Below are 19,214 nucleotides of genomic sequence, written 5' to 3' on the forward strand. Positions count from 1 at the left end.
GCTGTGCTCATCTAGCACCAGTAATCCAGCATCTTACTTAATAGCCTTCTCTACGCATACAAACTTACACACAAATGTCATCCATCACTGCCTGAAAAAGTGTTCAACCTATAGGATCCGCATTTCCAAAACAGGCCAGAAAGAAAGCCCAACTTTCACTGAAAGCAGAATGGCTCCAACATTGCATGAAGGCCATCCAAAGCTTCAACCTCTTGCACCTTCACTCAGATGTACATGCTCTATCCACTGTGTGGAGTCCTTAAATTTCAATTAAAAATATTTGAGACTTTGCACAATTGAAAAATAAGCCTCTGGCAAGCTAATTAAAGTCTCTTTCAAACACGCTCACATTGATACTGAAAACAAATTCTATTTCATGAGAAAGAAAGCTTTTAAATTTGGTGATGAAGATGCTTTATAATTAATTTTGCTCAGTGTTTTTGAAGGATTGCGGTAAAAGGAATTTATTTCCATTTTTGTGGAAATGCCTGTAGAGGTTCCTTTATAAGAGGTCATCTAACAATGACTGTTGCTTAGCAGGTTACATTTTTTTTCCAAAAAAGAAACAAAAACACTGATTTGAAACCATACGAATGGTGACAAATAATTGTTTTACTAAGAATGTAATGGGGCCACTCTTGACTAGTATCTAGCTTCGAAAGGTCCTTGTTTAATCAGGTTCATTTGGAAGGAAGCCTGCTAAGAACAAGCTGTCCAGTTAACTTCTCCCATTTCCTGAAAAGAAAGCCCCCTGTGAAATGAAAAACATCGAAGCCTCAAGATGAAATGGATGTGTTATATGAAGGAGTAATTCAACGAATATCTCAAATCATAACTTCCTGAACAAGCTGGACCTTGGGACATCATGTTATAGCTGTGGAAGACATGGGCAAGGCCATGATTTGCCTTGTTATAAGAAGGATGTTATTAGACTGCAGAGGGTGCAAAAAAGATTTACAAGAACGGTACTGAAACTACAAGGTTTGAGTTATAAGGAGAGGCTGGGACTTCCTCCCCTGGTAATCGGGAGACTAAGGGATGATCACAGAGCTTGATAAAATCAATGCCGGCATAGAAAAGGTGAATAACAAGGGTCAGGGAGTCTAAAACCAGAGGGCATAGGTTTAAGGTGAGAGAGGAAAGATTTAAAAAGAGACGCAAGAGGCAATTTTTCCCCATACAGAGGGTGGGTGCATATGGAACAAGCTGCAAGAGGAGGTGGTGGCAAGAGTACAATTACAGCATTTAAGAGAGATTTGGAGAGGTACCTGGATTGGAAATGTTTGGAAGGTTACAGGCCAAATGCAGGCAAATGGAACTAGTTCAGTTTAGGGGCAGCACAGTGGCTCAGTGGTGAGCACTGCTGCCTCACTGTACCAGGGATCTGGGATCGATTCCAACCTTGGGCAACTGTCCGTGCAGAGTTTGTACATTCTCCTTGGTTAAGATGCTCTGCGAAACATTCCTCGAGTTTACGTTTGGTCTCACTGCTGTAGAGATAACCACATTGAGAGTACCGGATACAGTAAACTAGGTTGGAGGAGAGGCAGGTGAACCAGAAACTCAGGTAATGTTCTGGGTGCCAGGTTTGATGGTGACAAATGGTGGAATTAAATGTCTAATAACGACATTGGGGAAAAACCCATCTGGGTCGCTAATGCACTTTTACAGAAAGCAATCTGCCGTCCTTACCTGGTCTGGTATACGTATGACATAGTTGACTCTTAACTGTCCTCTGGACAATTAGGGATGAGCAATAAATACTGGCCATGACAGCGACCCACATCCCACCATTAAAAAATAAATTCCAGTCAGCAGATAGTCAGATACTGGACTTATCTGAAAGACTCATGTCAGGATTTCTCAGAAGTCCTGACATAATGATTTTCAATTTAAACTTGTGAAGGATAATTACCGGGTGTTGAGAACCATTCATGTAAAGATAGCCTCTCTCGGAACAGCTAGAACTGTTGAGAAACTCAACACACTATGCTTCCATTAACTTCTTTATAATGACAGAAAACAAAGGAAACCTCATATTTATGAAGCGTTTAAGATAAACGACTTCTATACTTTAAGAGGTGCCATTTTGATAAACAAAAGCTACGTGAGAAGTGGCTGGATATGGATTCAAGTTAGGTCATAATAGAAAAAAAACTTTGCTATTTACAAACAAAAGTTGCAAGTGAATCGAAGTGAGACGAATATTCTGAAATATATTTGGCAAGTACTAAAAATATTTTAAAATATAATATGTTAATATTTAACTAAAATGCAAAACATTAATAAACATTTTATACCACTTTAAACGGGTCTTTTTTACATTATTGTGAATGTTTATTATCTGATCCAAACAGACTTATTATTAAATGCAGAGAACTGAACTTGTGCACAAAACATTTACTTTGCATATATTAATTAAGAATTCTTACTGCATCATCTGTCTATTGGAATCTCACTGTGGGTGTTCTGTATTCAAATCATGGATGAAAATACCCCCCACCTCAAAACTAATGGCTGCTGGAGACCATAATTAGTCTTACATTAAATACTCCCAGTTGAGTGGATTAAGTTGAAGCAGATTCATTGGAGCTCTAGAAAAGTAACAAGATACAAATTTCATTGCTTTTACAGGATGAAACTAAACCATTCATGTGCATCTTAAGTTACATCATAATTAATACACCAATACTCATGAAGCTATCAGGACCTAGACATGACAACTTGGCCATCTCTACAAGATTCTCACTTGACAATTCCATGCAAATACACACAAAAGCATCTGTGCACGCGCAGAGCTCCATAGATATTATCCCACACACCACTCCCCAGGTCAATTCCTTTCTAAAATGTTGGTCAGTAATCTATTTTGGTTCTGATAAATTTTCCATACCCAAGACATTATGTCGTTCCTTCTCCTCAGTGTTTCAGTGGCTTCATGTTCGAACCAGGTACAGATAGTGGATGTCTCGGCATAATGTGGCAATTAAAGCAGAAAAAGGGAGTTTACCTTTACTCTAAGAAGAGCTACAGTTCTTTTGCAAACGATACTAGTCAGAGAGATGCCAGGCCACATAGAAGTACGGCTTAGGTCCGTTCACACAAGAGTGTAGATTTTACATTGCCGTAAAAATTTAAATAAACTATTCTAATACACAACAAAGTACACTCCATTCCAGACACACTGCCATACAAAAGAGCTTACTTAATCTTAGCCAATTCTTTGCTAGCCGGTTATGATTAGGGCTATCTTCTGGTGATCTAAAATTATTAATAATTTCAGAGAGAACCACAACGATAAGGTTTCCATTTAGTTCTGGGGATAAAACAAAGACCCTGAGATTACTCAAGTTTTCAATATTTTCTAAAAGAGTGGAGTAAGAAAGTTAGGCAGCAATTTTCATACATCATTTCTCAAAGCTATCACAACAAAAGGGAGACTAAAACAAACCATTTAAAGCAGACAACTTGAAGTTCTCTTGGCACCACATCTGTCCATTTACCAGGATCTTCTTCAAAGGCAACTACACGTTGCCAAGAGAAAATCAAAAATCCAGCCCCACTGCCAAAGTTTTCATCGGGATGTTTATTTTCTTGTGCAAATGACATTTGGATAGACAGAAGGAATTGAAATGAAGACATAATACTTAGTAGCCCATTTTTATTATGCAGATTTTTTTTTACAGGTACTCTTTAATACCGGTGTGAATATCGATCTAATTTCAAATACATCCAGTGAAAGATAAATTCATAAGCAATTTTTAATCTATCTTCAAAATATTCATTTAAAAAGGACTGTACCTGGCACATGTCCCGAGGAAGCAGCACAGGAATCCAGATCAGGGTACATGAACAGGTTAACACAGGAGCGTACGACTTCACAGACACACTGTCTATTGAGCAGATTACAGCCAGAAATCTCAGGGCAGAGGTCATGCTGGGGCACAACGTCTTCAATGAATTTGATCGCTGCAGAAGCAAGGAATCATTGTTATTCCAAATTCACACAGTGCAATATCAATTTCAAATGTCAGTCAATCTTTAAGAACACTTGCCTTTCAGCACGGAAATTACAAAAGTCTAACACTGCTCCGAAATCTTCATTGAGCAGCTTTTCAAACTAAATTTCGTTGATAGGTAGTGGGTTACAATGGCAAGGACAGCATTAATTGCCATTCCTAATTGCCCTCAGAAGGTGGCAAAGAGCTGCCTTCTTGAATCACTGCCATCTATTGTTTCAGGTGGTCAATGACTGGCATTTATTGGCCCACAGATTATTTGTCCCTCGTCAGCCCAAACATTAATATTGTCCACTTTTTACTGCATATAGACGTGGGTTGCTTCCATGTAAGTCATTCTGAATGGTGTTGAATGTTGTGCAATGAATCCCCACTTCTGACCTTATGAAGGTGATGGCTGGGCCTAGTACAATTCCGAGGAACGCTTAGAGAAAGTCCTGAAGCTGTGATAACTGCCTCCAACAAGCACTGCCACCTTCCATTGGGCCAGATATGACCACCAACTTGAAGAGTTTTCCCATGGATTCTACAGTTCCATGATGCTACACGTGATCAAATGTGACTTTGATTTCCAAGACAGTCACTCTGACCTCTCCCCTGGCGTTAATCTCTTTAGTCCATGTTTGAACTAAGGCTGTAAGAGAGTCAGAAACAGTGACCCTGGCAGAACTCAAACACTGAGCAGGTTATTGCTGAACAAGTCTTGCTTGGCAGCACTGCTCAGGACTCCTTCCTTCATTTTACTAATGGGTGAGAGCAAACTGATGAGGCAGTAATTGGCTAGGTTAGTTTTATCTTTTTGTGCATGAGATAGAATTGGGCAATTTTCCACATTAGCTGGCTGAGGGAGATGCCAGTGCTGTAGCTGTACTGGAACAGCATGGTCTTACGGCAGAGTGGCATGTTCTGCAGCACAAAGCATCAGAAGCAATTGCTGGAATGCTCTCAGGGCTCATAACCTTTGCAACACCCCAGTGCTGGCAACTGTTTCCTGATATTCTGTGGAATGAATCAAATTAGCTGATGCTGGGGACTTCTGGACGAAGCAAGATGGATGATCCACTTGGCACTTCTGACCGAAGATTATAGTGACTGCTTCAGCCTTGTCTTTTGCACTGATGAGCTTGACTCTCCCATTACTGAGTATGGGGATATTTGGAGCATTCTCCTCCAGTGGGGGGTGCTGGTGAATAGTCAGTGGGTTGGGGCAGGGTGTGGGGAAAATGGGCATTGGGAAGATTGGTAGTCTATGTGGAAGTACAGGAGTGTTGAGAAGAGGGGCTGATTACAATATGGCTGCTAGAATCGGGGGCTGGAGAATTCACCATGTCTTTGGTCACTAGCAATAGTGGAGAGCTTGATTAAGACCTCCTTGAGCTCAAGTTATCACATCATTTTTACCAAGCATTTTAAAATCCAGCTCTTTCCATTTATATGACAATGATTAATAGACTTTTAAAATGTTGATTGATAACAGGCAAACTGCAAGAATTTACAAACTAAATGTGACTGTGTTGCTTTATTGTGGTTTTGTTTCCATTGGAATGGAGGTTACATTGCAAAAGAGTCTGGGAAGAATTGATCTAAACGATTAAAAATGTTAGAAAATGCCAACTAGGCAAGTACGCCCAGTCTCATTCTGTTAAATGTCATTTCAATTTTTATTCCTTTCAATATAGTTTCAAAGCAATAGCGTGTCAGTTCTCTAAACTATTAAAGCCAACAGTTGCTCAGGAAACACACTCAGAGCAGTACGAGGTTGGATGGTGGCACAAGTTACAATTTGTTTATGGCCCACCTATTGGAACAAAGAAAATTTACAGCCCAGGAACAGGCCCTTCGGCCCTCCAAGCCTGAGCCGATCCAAATGTACGGTCTAAACCTGTCAGTCAATTCCTAAGCGTCTGTATCCCTTTACTCCCCACCTACTTATGCATTTATCCAGACTCGTCTTAAACGAATCTACCATGCCTGCCTCTACCACCCTTGCTGGCAACGCGTTCCAAATTCCCACCACCCTCTGTGTGAAGTACTTGCCATGTGTATCCCCCTTAAAAACTTTTCACCTCTCAAAAGCGTGACCTCTCGTTATTGAATCCTTCACCCTGGGAAAAAGCTGGTCTCTATCCACCCTGTCTATACCCTTAATGATTTTATAAACTTCAAAATCAGGTCCCCCCTCAATCTCCTTTTTTTCTAATGAAAATAAACCTAACCTACTCAACCTTTCTTCATAGCTAGCACCTTCCATATCAGGCAACATCTTCATAAACCTTTCTGCACCCTCACCAAAGCGTCCACATCCTTTTGCTAATGTGGCGACCAGAACTGTACAAAGTATTCTAAATGCGGCCAAACCAATGTCTTGTACAATGTTAACATGACTTGCCAGCTCTTATACTCAATACCTTCTTGACTACTCCATCCACCTGTGCAGCAACCTTCAGGGTACAATGGACCTGCACTCCCAGATCTCTCTGCCCATCAACTTTTCCCAAGGCTCTTCCATTCATTATATAATTCACTCTAGAATTAGTCTTGCCTAAATGCATCACCACACATTTGTCTGGATTGAAAGCCATCTGCCACTTTTCTGCCCAACTCTCCAGTCTATCGATGTCCTCCTGTATTCTTTGACAGTCACTAATGCTTTCTGCTACTCCACCAATCTTCGTGTCATCTGCAAACTTGCTGATTGTACCAACAGTGCCCTCTTCTAGATCATTTATTGCTTGACCAGACTGTGGGATGGCTCTCCCAAACTGGTCCCTACACGTTAATGAGAATGATTTTGTTAGGCTACACAGGATGCATGTTAGTCACATCTGATACCTCATGCGATGCCAGGTAATTAATCAGGTTTAATCCTTTTGGTTTTCACGACCATTTCATATGGTTTGATTTGCTGGGCAAATTCACAGGACAGTTCCAAAACAAACGTTGCTGTCAAGCACAAAGTCAGATATATCCCACGTTTGTGAATAAGAGCAGTTTTAATGACAATCCAATAATTACATGGCCACCATTTCAGATTAAGGTTTTTTTTCTATTCTAGGTTACTTGATAAACTTCATTAAAACTCATCAGTTATCATGCTGGGATTTGAACTCCCATTTCCAAATCATTGGTCCTGATTTACTGTTCCACTAACATTCCAGCCTATTGCCATATCTATCATGAAATTTGCTAATAATCTTTCATTTGGTTGTACCGTGCATTCTTAATGACCCCTTCTTACATCTTGCCCCCCATAACCAATGGCAACAAATTGGCTTATTATTTTTTAGTTCAGACTTAACCTCTAAATACAGTATTGGCATTGCATGTGCTGTTAAACATATAAGCAAGAGTTTGACGAAGCACTTTGTCAATGCTGATAGATGGCAGTGTGCTGTGAACAAAGGAGACCATTATATATTGCCTTCATTAATCTCACACAGGCATTCAACCACGTGGGCAGAGGCTGGAGAAAACTGGCTGCCTGCCAAAGCTACTCAATGTGATTGCCTATTTCCATGACAACATAATGGATAAGGTCAGCTATGACAGGGCAACATTAGGACCCGGACATCTGCCATGGGGTCAAATTGGCATTGACGTTCTTTGGCAAGTTGTTCTCTTTGTTGCTGTCATATGCTTTCAGGCTATCAGTGGAAGATGTCTAGCGACATACCAGAGCCGATAGAGAGCTGTTGTTTAGTCTTGAGTGAGATTTAAGACCAACCTGTGCCAAGTACTCAGTTCTCTATACTGCTAATTCTGCACCAGCATTCCATACCAAGGCAAATAAACAAACTTACTGGTGCTTGTGAAGAGACTCAGGGCTTGACCATCAGCATCAGAAAGGCAGAAGCCATAGTTGCGGATATTGGTATATGACCCTTCAGTGTTGACACTGAGGCACTGGATGTTGTTGATGGCTTCACACATCAAGGCTCCAACATCACCAGCAATCGATTATTTGATGCTGGAATCAATATGCACATCACAAAAGCTGCAGCAGCCGAGCTCAGCTGGATAACAGTGTGGAGCAGCAGCAGCAGCAGCAGCAGCAGCAGCAGCAGCAGCAGCAGCAGCAATCTGACTGTGCAAACAAACAGATTCCATTAACCAAAACTGAAATTGCTGGAGAAACTCAGCAGGTCTGGCAGCATCTGTGGAGAGAAAACAGTTAACATTTGGAGTCCAATGACCCTTCATCAGAAGGGTATGAAAGAGGTTCACAGGACTCCAAATGTTAACTGTTTTCTCTCCACAGGTACTGCCATACCTGCTGAGTTTCTCCAGCAATTTGCTTTTGCTTCTTATCTCTAGCATCCACTGTTCCTTTTTTTTTTAAGTTACATGCAAGCTCACTAAGCCCGAATCCTTGGCACACCCCTCTACATTGGTGAGACCTGAACCACATTTGCAAGATAGAAGGAAAGGCTGAAAGTTTTACTCGTCACAGTCCCACATGTAACACCAACATCTTACATGGACAAGGGCACCAACTCAGGAGGTCCTAGTGTGCTAATTCATAAGCATACAGGAATTGTCAAGCTAAAAGCATGGGCTGCCACATTTATCAGATGAATAGTAGCCAAATAGAAAGACCTGCCATTCGGCGAACTAGCCATTACGCCACAACACCTTGGAGATCTACATCTCCATCTCTATCACAAGGACACTTACAAGTGAGATATGAAGTGGGCATTGACATGAAAGGTAAGAGAACAGTCACTGACAGCTCTCATCACTGGAGGGCCTTGGAGGCAGCAAACAGAAATGAAAACCTCAGCTCAGCCATAGTGGGTTCCGAGAGAACAGAGGCCAACAAGTCCAGCAGCTTCTTAGCTCAGTTTCTTCCCCTGCAGCAACTCCAGTAGAGAACGCCATGGCCGAGTGGGGCTGGACTGCCGAACTACACAGGGCAATGCTCACACAGTTGACCACTATGACACAAACCATTATTTCACAAGATGGAAAGCAGCCAGCACCACTGAGCATAGCTCCCATTTCCTTCACTGAGTGCCTTTAGGACAAGTGAACAAATAGATTGAGAAAACTTCTATTTTATTTAGGGCTATAAGCTTATTCACTTCAATACTTAGAAGTCCATGTGTAATACCTGCACCCAGCTAACTCAGAAGTGAAGACTGATCTAAGTAAAAGCTGTATGCAGGTTTTCATGGTTAGAGCAATAATGCTGACCAGAACAAATTAACATTCAAACCATGTGCAATTATACTATGGAGGAACCATTTTAAAATGGTAACAACTGCTCTTTTCAGAGCAACATTGTGTATTTTGTAACCATAAACGTCTTTCTCAATGACAAAGCAGCTATTTAAAACCTGCACCTTAATGTTCAATTGTATTTTCTTCTCTGAATTTCCGCCCATTATCCTGGGGTCAGGAGGGGGAAGGCAGCTATGTTAACCATGAACTGAACCGCACCAGCCACAACTTTTGTGGCTGCAAGAGATCAAAGGCAAGGAATTCTGTGGTGAGCAATGAACCACCTGACTTCCCAAAGCCTGTCCAGAAGGCACAAGTCAGGGCTACGATATAATACTCTCCACGTGTGTGGATGAGTGCACCTTCACCAATGCAAAAATCTCAGCACGATCCAGGCCAAAAGGAGTCTCCAATTCAACACAGTAACCGCCACCTTCAACAGTCACTTCCTCCACATTGATGGACAGTGGCAGCAAGGTGCATTATCTACCAGACTAACCACAGCAACTCCAAAGGCTCCATTGACAGCACCTTTCAAACCCATGACCACTTTGAACAATAGCAACAACAGCAGATTGGGACAATGCTGTGGCTTTAGGACTTGCATTGCATCTTAATTTTTTTTGAGAAGGTGGAAGAAGCAGCCTGGATGGATGTGGCCTGCTCTCATAGACCAGGATCCCTAGCTTTTTTTTTTAAAAAGCGTTTAGATTCAGCGGAAGCTGTTGTGATCTTGAAGTAGAAACTGGTTACAGCTACAAGCTAGGGTTTGTCTTTCTACCTCAGGCTTTGCATGTGAGAAATTCTGTTTTCCGAATTTGCCTTATTTGCCAATGGGCATGTTAATGGGATGTTACTGTATTGGAACAGTTAATTCCAAATAGTTACCGTATCTATTGTTCTGTTAGGATAACAGCTCTCCTGGAAAACTTAAGTAGCAATTGAGAGTAACAAGAAGGAGCAAATTGTTATTCCATAGAGCTACAAACAAATGTAGGAATTCTTGCAACATGCAGACTCATTTAAAAGGAATCAAATTAAGAAAGTTGCTTAAATACTCATTTTTAAATTGGACAACAGAGCTCAAGATACTGTAAACCGTAATCAGACATAATAAAGGAATGTCAATGGCTTAAAGCAAAGCTGCAATGAAATCCAGCTTTGAACCCCAAGGTGGTATTGTAAAACACGCACAAATGCTCAGGCTCCAATACTAATCTGAAGCCACAAAGGCAGCAGGATGGCGAATGTGGGGCTCCCCACTGGATTGGAATTTTTCAAAAGGTTTCTTGCCCAGTAGGCAATGTGTGGACAGGGCAGCTTCTAACATGAAGGAAAATAAACTAGGGAGTATATAGTCAGCACTTGAAGCTAATATTCAAGATGGAAAGAAATTGAAGTTTTTCTGGATGGCAACTGGTGACTAGTGAGGTTTTGCAGGGGTCATGTTGGGACCACAACTGTATGACTGGTCGGGTACAAACCTAGATTGAGTTAACGGTGGTTAGGTTAGGCTTGGTGGGGCATGGTTGAGAAGGCATGCAGTCCTATCTTTCCTGGTATTTCTGCCAGTGCACTTACAACATGGATCCACCCCTTCTCACCTCCTTTTATCTGGCAAGATTCCCAGAAGTGGGATAATACAACTTGCACATAAAGTAGAAGTGTGAGGACTTTACTAATCACGGCAGCTCTATTCACAGGCTGATAACCAGCTCATACTGCATTCGCTGCTAAAACCTGGGTCTGAATTTTCACAACCTCCCACATGTGAGCAAATAGGAGGCAGCTGGGGACAAAGATTCACACCATTAGCTGATTCCCAGCTTTCTGTCACCATGGGCAGAGGATTGGCTGACTGGCAGAGTGTGGGGAGAAAGGGGTCTTTTTCAGGCTGGCAGCTGGTGACTAGTGAAGTCCTGTAGGGGTCCATGTTATACATCAACATCCTGGAAAAACCAGGAACAGGAAGAATTGTTGTTAAGTTTGCAGATAAAATGGCTGAAGAGAAAGGCAATGTTTAGGAAATGGGGATGGGTGGGCTTGGACAGGCAAGGACACTAGGCAATAAAGTGGCATATGGCATGTAATGTGTGAGGTTATGCAGTTTGGTAGGAAGAATAAAAGTTGTAGATTGTTTTCTAAACAGGTAAAGGCTTTGGAAATCTGAAGGACAAAAGGGACTTGGACAGCCCTAATTCAGGACTCTCTTAAGGCTCACACTGCAGATGGCCTTTAGGAAGGCAAATGCAATGTTAGCATTCATTTCAAGAGGGCTGGATTACAAGAGCAGAGATGCACAGCTGACCGTGTATAAGGCTCTGGTCAAACCGTATTTGGTATATTGTGAGCAGTTTTGAACCCTGCATCTAAGGAATGATGTGCTGGCCTTGGAAGGGGTCCACTGAAGGTTTACAAAAATAATCCCAAGGATTGGTGGGGTGGTATGGTGGCTCAGTGGTTAGCACTGCTGCCTTCCAGTGCCAGGGACCCGGGTTCAATTCCAGCCTCAGGTGACTGTGCAAACTCCACACAGACATTCTCCCGTGTCTGCGTGGGTTTCCTCCGAATGCTCCAGTTTCCTCCCACAATCTAAAGATGTGCAGGTTAGGTGAATTGGCCATGCCAAATTATCCATAGTGTTCAGGGATGTGTAAATCAGGTGAATGAGTTAAAAGATAAATTATTGAGTAATAGGGTAAGGGATTCTCTTCGGAGTGTTAGTGTGGACTTGTAGGGCCTGTTTCCACACTGTAGGGATTCTATGATGAAAGGCTTGTCACGAGGATTGGTCGAGATCTCTGGGTCTATACTCGAAGGGTGGGGTGGGGGTGTCTTATAGAATACTGATAGGCCTGGACAGAGTGGGCATGGAAAAGATGCTTCCATTAGGAAAAAGAGGCTAGGGCATGAGGGTACAGCTTCAGAATGAAATTACCCTTTAGAATAGAGATGAGGATGAATTTCTTGAGCCGGGGGTAGTTAATCTGTGGAACTCATTGCTGCAGTGGGCTATGGAGGCCAAGTCATTGAGTGTATCTAAGACAGAGATAGTTGGTTCTGGATTAGTAAAGGATTATGGGGAGAAGGCAGGAAAATGGAGGTGAGAAACATATCAGCCATGGCTGAATGGCAGGGCAGGCTCAATGTGTCAATTGGCTTAATTCTAAACCCTCCCACAATTCCCACATTCTTGTTCCATTCTCCCATTATGGGATCAGGTTTGCAGGTAGCTGAATGGCCTATTAAAGTCAGTTGTCAGATGGCAATTGATTCTGGATCAGTGATGCTGGAAGAGCACAGCAGTTCAGGCAGCATCCAACGAGCAGCGAAATCGATGTTTCGGGCAAAAGCCCTTCATCAGGAATAAAGGCAGTGAGCCTGAAGTGTGGAGAGATGAGCTAGGGGAGGGTGGGGGTGGGAGACTCTCTCCCTACTTTCTCCCCACCCCCACCCTCCCCTAGCTCATCTCTCCACGCTTCAGGCTCACTGCCTTTATTCCTGATGAAGGGCTTTTGCCCGAAACGTCGATTTCGCTGCTTGTTGGATGCTGCCTGAACTGCTGTGCTCTTCCAGCACCACTGATCCAGAATCTGGTTTCCAGCATCTGTAGTCATTGTTTTTACCACCTTGATGGCAATGGAGTCTGCTCGTCACATACTGCTGAGCAGGCTATCCACCCGGAAGCAGCCTGTGGCAGACAGGAATTATCATTACTCTGCAGCCAGTCTTTGAACAACCAATGAAAAACCTGGTGCTTCCCATCCATTTACAGAAGGTGCCCAGTCAGGTGCCTGTCTCAGACAGCTACTGATAATGGAAGGTCATGTTCAGGTTTAAACTGAAAACGTGACCCACATTGGATTCTGTGTAGACTTGTGATGTTCTACCTGCTCTCAGTCAAGCTCGAGTTGACTAATGAGTGAATTTAGATGCAAGAAAAGCTCTATTTGAAGTGTTACTTCCTGAGAGTTTCATAACCTTAAAAGATTCTGAATGATGCACTGTTACTCTTGTCCTCAATTTTAAAACAGAGTGCTTCTTTCATCTTCAATATTGACATTACATGAATAGGACATTTGAATAAATGATACAGTGAATAAGCTCAGGAATATATGGCCAAATCTTACCAGTTATCTGTAGAAGTGAAGCTCTTTAGTTTTGCTGTAGGTTGACATGTCAACTTAGTTTGGTTTCCTAAAATAGTGCATAGGTTTGAACTTGGACGAGTGACCTTGTAAATCAGGCACTGTCTGAGAACTGCGATAAAACTTAGCTAAGAAACCCATAGTCAAATCAGGGAAGTGATATACGGTAATCTGCAGTAATGAAGAAGAACATGAGATTTTATGTGTAGAGGTTACCTGATATTTTCTCAAACTAACAGAATACCCAAACAAATTTGTTTGCAAATATATTGCTCAGTAATCGAGCGAATTGCTCAACAGCTCACATGTAGGGCACTTTCTTTGCCTCCCTTAAGAAAACTTGTCAAGAAGTTTTTTTTTGTGAAAACAGTACTCCTTTAAAACTGTGGTCTCTCAAAGATTGTGAATTCATTTTGTGCCAAGCACTTCCAGAAGGACCTGTGTGAAGTCTCTGTCTTTCTCAGTCAAATTTCCATATACCAGAAGACCCAGTGTTTGGAAATTTAAAGAAAAAAAAATCTCTGCTCTAGGCATATAATTGGGTGGTGGGGGGGGGGGGGGGGGGGAAAGGGGAAGCTGTCTGGAGAAACTTTACACTGCAGCCAAGAAACCCAAATGAAAATTTTATAAACAGTCGGACAGATTCCAACTCAACCACAAAAGAGCTGCTTCAGCATCCCGGTACATAAACTTGTTCCAATTAATGCAGCGGAAAGCAGTGATGGAATTTTGCAAAAAAAAAAAAGAGCTTGCATGCTCACTTCCTCGATCCCCAGTTCATGTCATGTCATGGGTCAAAACATTGACAGCAGAAGCTTTTGTTAAAAAAGCCAATAGTTCCACAAAAATGCAACAATGCAGAAGGTGGTCTCAAAGCAACCTTGGACAGCAACAGTGAAAATGTACAAAAAAACACTCCAAAAGTATCGCATTCTTCTAACTGATGCCTATGGATCACAAGTCTCTCTCTTGCCTGTTGTACAACCAGAATTCTGAACAAATAGATGGATTATTTTTCAATGTTTATTCTTACACTGTTAACTTTTGTACATTTATGATGTAGTAAGATATTTTCTGCTGTGAAAACTTAGAGGGGTCATTCTCCTCCATGGGTATTCAAAGACTATTTCAGGTGCAGGTAAAGACATTTAGTTTTCTTGACTCCTTTCGCTGGTTCAAGTACAGTTAGATCATGAATTAGTAAAAGTGATGGAAGGTATCATCAACAGTGCTATCAAGCAGCACTTGCCCAGCAACAACCTACTCATTGATGCACAATTTTGATGTTGTCAGGGCCACTCAGCTCCTGATCTCATTTCTGTCTTAGTTCAAAGATGGGGGAAAAATAAAAGAGCTGAATTCCAGAGAAATTGAGAGAATGAGGGCTCTAGACATCAAAACCACATTTGACAGAAGGTGGCATCAAGGAGCTCTAGGAAAGCAGGAGTCAAGGGATATCAGGGAGCAAACTGAGCGCTGGTTGGAAAGATGGCTGTGGTTGTTGCGGTTGAGCCCTTTGGTTGCTGTAGTGTTGAGATCCTTGAAGTCAGTACGGACCAGAGGACAATTCTCTCAGTTGGGTTTTTGCGAGTACAGTCATTGAGAGGTGACAGAGGTAACGGACATGGAAGTGCATCGCTGCCTCACCACAATGCTAGCTCTATGTCCGTTACATCCAAAAACATGACAAGGGCCATTCTGAGAATGTCATTGGATTAGCAGTCCACAGACCAAGGTTAAACTAGGAATACAGCTTCAAACCCCATGACAGCAAAATTTCAATTCAGTTAATAAACCTGGAATTGAAAGCCTGTCTCAGTAACGGTGATTGTTATCACCGTCTGGTGCATTAAATGCTCTTTAGGGAAGAAAATCTGCTGTTGTAGAGTCATAGAGATGTACAGCATGGAAACAGACCCTTCGGTCCAACCCGTCCATGCCGACCAGATATCCCAACCCAATCTAGTCCCACCTGCCAGCACCTGGCCCATATCCCTCCAAACCCTTCCTATTCATATACCCTTCCAAATGCCACTTAAATGTTGCAATTGTTCCAGCCTCCACCACATCCTCTGGCAGCTCATTCCATACACGTACCACCCTGTGTGGAAAAAGTCGCCCCTTAGGTCTCTTTTATATCTTTCCCCTCTCACCTAAACCTATGCCCTCTAGTTCTAGACTCCCTGGCCCCAGGGAAAAGACTTTGTCTATTTATCCTATCCATAAATAGATGGTGACATCTTGCAAAATGTCCAGATTACAGCAGAGGAAGTGCTGGATGTCTTGAAATGGTTAAAGGTGGATAAATCCCCAGGACCTGATCAGGTGTACCCGAGAACTCTGTGGGAAGCTAGAGAAGTGATTGCTGGGCCTCTTGCTGAGATATTTGTATCATCGATAGTCACAGGTAAGGTGCCGGAAGACTGGAGGTTAGCTAACATGGTGCCACTGTTTAAGAAGGGCGGTAAAGACAAGCCGGAGAACTATAGACTAGTGAGCCTGATGTCGGTGGTGGGCAAGTTGTTGGAGGGAATCCTGAGGGACAGGATGTACATGTATTTGGAAAGGCAAGGACTGATTTGGGATAGTCAACATGGCTTTGTGCGTGGGAAATCATGTCTCACAAACATGATTGAGTTTTTTGAAGTAACAAAGATGATTGATGAAGGCAGTGCAGTAGATGTGATCTATATGGACTTCAGTAAGGCGTTCGACAAGATTCCCCACAGGAGACTGATCAGCAAGGTTAGATCTCACGGAATACAGGGAGAACTAGCCATTTGGTTACAGAACTGGCTCAAAGGTAGAAGACAGAGTAGTGGTGGAGGGTTGTTTTTCAGACTGGAGGCCTGTGACCACTGTCCTGGTTTGGTTTCCTTAGCTGTGCCAGCTCCTCAGCTGCATGGCTATTTGTTGCCTGTCCTAAATTTTGGCCTTAGCAGTTATGCTCATATCCATGAAAGAATTCCTATTTCCAAAAAAAAAATCAAGAATTTTTGATCAGGGACAATGTAGTGGGGACCTCTGCCACCTTTCCCAATGCCCAACACCTAAGGCACTCAGATTGGACTATCACGGAATAGGAGTGCTTTTGGCTGAATCCCTGCAGTTGGTTACTAGGTCTAACGATGCCAATTTTGTGGTGCCACACGTGGTGCTCTGTGGTCTCTACAGTTGCTTCGGCACACACACACCCATTGTTTTAAAGTCAAAGCAGCTGCTGTAGAAAGAATCCTGCAATATAAACGAGCTACTTTCTAAAGCAACAGGGCTGTGAGCCAATGCTGAAGGACTGCTTCAGGAAGGGCACATTGCCTTTGTATGGTTTGTACTTTAATCAGTTATTGGAAGCAGTCTGAGAGTAGACTTTCTGTACAGGAAATTGCGAGCTAAAGTTTTGCTTTTTTGACAAATGGTGGGCATTTAGAACATGAGGAGAGAAAACGAGGGGTAAATTTCGTTAGCAACATGGTCTTCAAACATTTACCAAAATTATTTTGTGCAAAATCCTGACAATTCATGACTCTCAAAAGAACTGATTAATTTACAAGTTCCTACCTGAAGGATTCCCTGTAAATGCAAAATATTATCATTGTCAAGTGCTGAAAGACCGTAGCTTTTAAAATATACTACTTTTCTTTTTAAATAAAAAGAACATAGACCACTTCAAGCAAAATCAACTTTCTTTGCAGAGACATGATTATAGTCAACTGACACCTTTCACATGTTCAGAAATTCTGCAATTCATTCCAAAGGCTCTCCTTATACTGCTCGATAACTGGGTTTTGGAAAATGAAACAATCACAAGTCCTCCTAATCTGCTAGTCCCTCTTTGAGGCTGCAAACAAACAGATCTCAACAGCCATGCAGAGACCACATCGTGGATACAGGCACAAACCTGCATTCTGGATTTCAGAAATACAACAATTATAAAGCCACATCACACCACACCAGACCACAGTAATAGATCTCTGTAGTTTCTTAACCTTGTCATTTCTTACTCCATTTTGCCCTGCACTGACTTGTATTTGAAGCAATCACTTTTTAATCATGCACAATTGGAAGTGGCTTTGATTTAATTTCACTAGTAAAAGGTTACACCTTAGTTTGTGATCATTAAAAGAAGCAGGGATTTGATTACAGGAAAGAAACTGGCAACCCAATGAGAAACATCAAATAAAAACCTAAAAGAATAAAGTTGTATGTAATACATTTCCATTTGGTCCGTCTGGGAAGTTGGTAGCACCCCTGCCTCTGAGCCAGAAGCTCGGGGTTCAAGTCTCATGCCAAGTCTTAATGACTGAGGAAGGTCGATGCATATTGTGGACGAACAAGCTAATGAACAACTTGTAAATCCTTTCAACACAATGAAAGCAGGATTAGTGGGTGAGATTCCTGATCAACCATGCAACTGAAAGAATATTGTAGCTTGTCATATTAGCCCCAGATTACAACATGCATGTAAAAGTTCATGCTGCCAAAGCAACTCTCACTCCCTGTGGGAACTGCAATGCCACATTGAAATAGCACCACTGAATGCTCATCAAGTCTGGAACAACTTTTCAAGTACGCGCCTTCAGCTATTATGGAATATAAATATTGTACTGTGAACTATCCAGCATTGCAAAGAACACATGATCATGAATGACAATTGTGAATTGTAAAATTGTTACATTTAACATGACAAAGAAAGTTATGTTAACTCATGTTTACATAATTTTGTAAGGGTTTGCACTGTCAGTGGGAAAATTTATGGTGATGTCTTCATTGTTGAGAGCGAGCAGTGCCTTCACGTTGTGCTATTACCTTTAGGCTAAGTAACTGAAAAGTTAATTTACTTGCATTAAAATTGAACATTTTCCATTCATATTGCATTTTCTGCAGGTCACATTCCCTTACTTTGGGCTGAGATTGATGGGGGGGGGGGGGGCGTGCAATTGAGGAGAGCAGATAATTACAACATAAACCCATATTGCCAAAACTCCTGCTAAGCAGTGAAAGGCATGAGGAGAATAAGCAATTAAATTTTGCTGCTAACAACAACATTGATGATATGCACTGTGCTGAAGCTATAGCTGTTGTGGATCTACCTTTGCTTACAAGAATGCTTGCACAGTACCGGAGGAGAAAACACATTGCATATGTGCAGGAATTATAAGGTAACTATTCTTAATTTGCAAGATTGAAAAGACTGCACAACATTCCTGATCAGAATGAAGTGATTCACTCCTCATTCAGTCATCCTTCTGCACTGCTGTAATAAAGGAGACTGTCAATCATGGAAAGGGCTGCCATAGAAAGGTGGTATGAATTGGCTCCTGAAGACTACTTTGTGTCTACGAGATGAGCAGCAAACAGAAACAAGAATCACATAGAATTGTGTCCTGAATATAAAATAAAACTGTTCCAACATTTGCCTCGACAAGAGCGCTCAGTATGGCTGAAAGGAGCTGAACTTTTGTAAACTTCTGGCTACAGCTCAGTGTCTGCACAGTACCCTATTCAAAATTACTCTCACAAATATACAAATAGGCTTTTTAGGCCAGGCAGGAGATAAAATGGCTCAGCAGCTGCCAATGTGTGGGTGGAGTGTTGGGAAAGTAAATAGAAGACAGTCACTTGTGGCGCTTTCTACATTCAAAAGACACAAATATTTTCTTTGGCAGAAAACTGACAAATTTACTTCAGAATTCAACATCATTGCACCATTGAGCATTAAAAACAACATTATAAAGAAGAACTAGCCTGTTTTCCACTGGTCAACCATTGTAGGTGGTTTACTATTTTAGATGCTGAATGCTTCTCAAAAAGATCATTCCTACTGCAA

General features: G+C 41.9%; 1 protein-coding gene across 1 annotated transcript in view; it reads right to left on the bottom strand.

Annotated features, from left to right (window-relative positions):
- The window catches only part of LOC132818129 (cysteine-rich motor neuron 1 protein-like), a 249,856-nt gene that overhangs the window by 182,042 nt on the left and 48,600 nt on the right, over positions 1 to 19,214 (bottom strand). Inside the window, exon 2 of the mRNA XM_060828847.1 lies at positions 3,802 to 3,969. Within this exon, the coding sequence (XP_060684830.1) occupies positions 3,802 to 3,969 (168 nt within the window). The remainder of the gene's footprint in view (positions 1 to 3,801; positions 3,970 to 19,214) is intronic.

This window comes from Hemiscyllium ocellatum, chromosome 8 (genome assembly GCF_020745735.1).
Source record: "Hemiscyllium ocellatum isolate sHemOce1 chromosome 8, sHemOce1.pat.X.cur, whole genome shotgun sequence".
NCBI lineage: Eukaryota > Metazoa > Chordata > Chondrichthyes > Orectolobiformes > Hemiscylliidae > Hemiscyllium > Hemiscyllium ocellatum.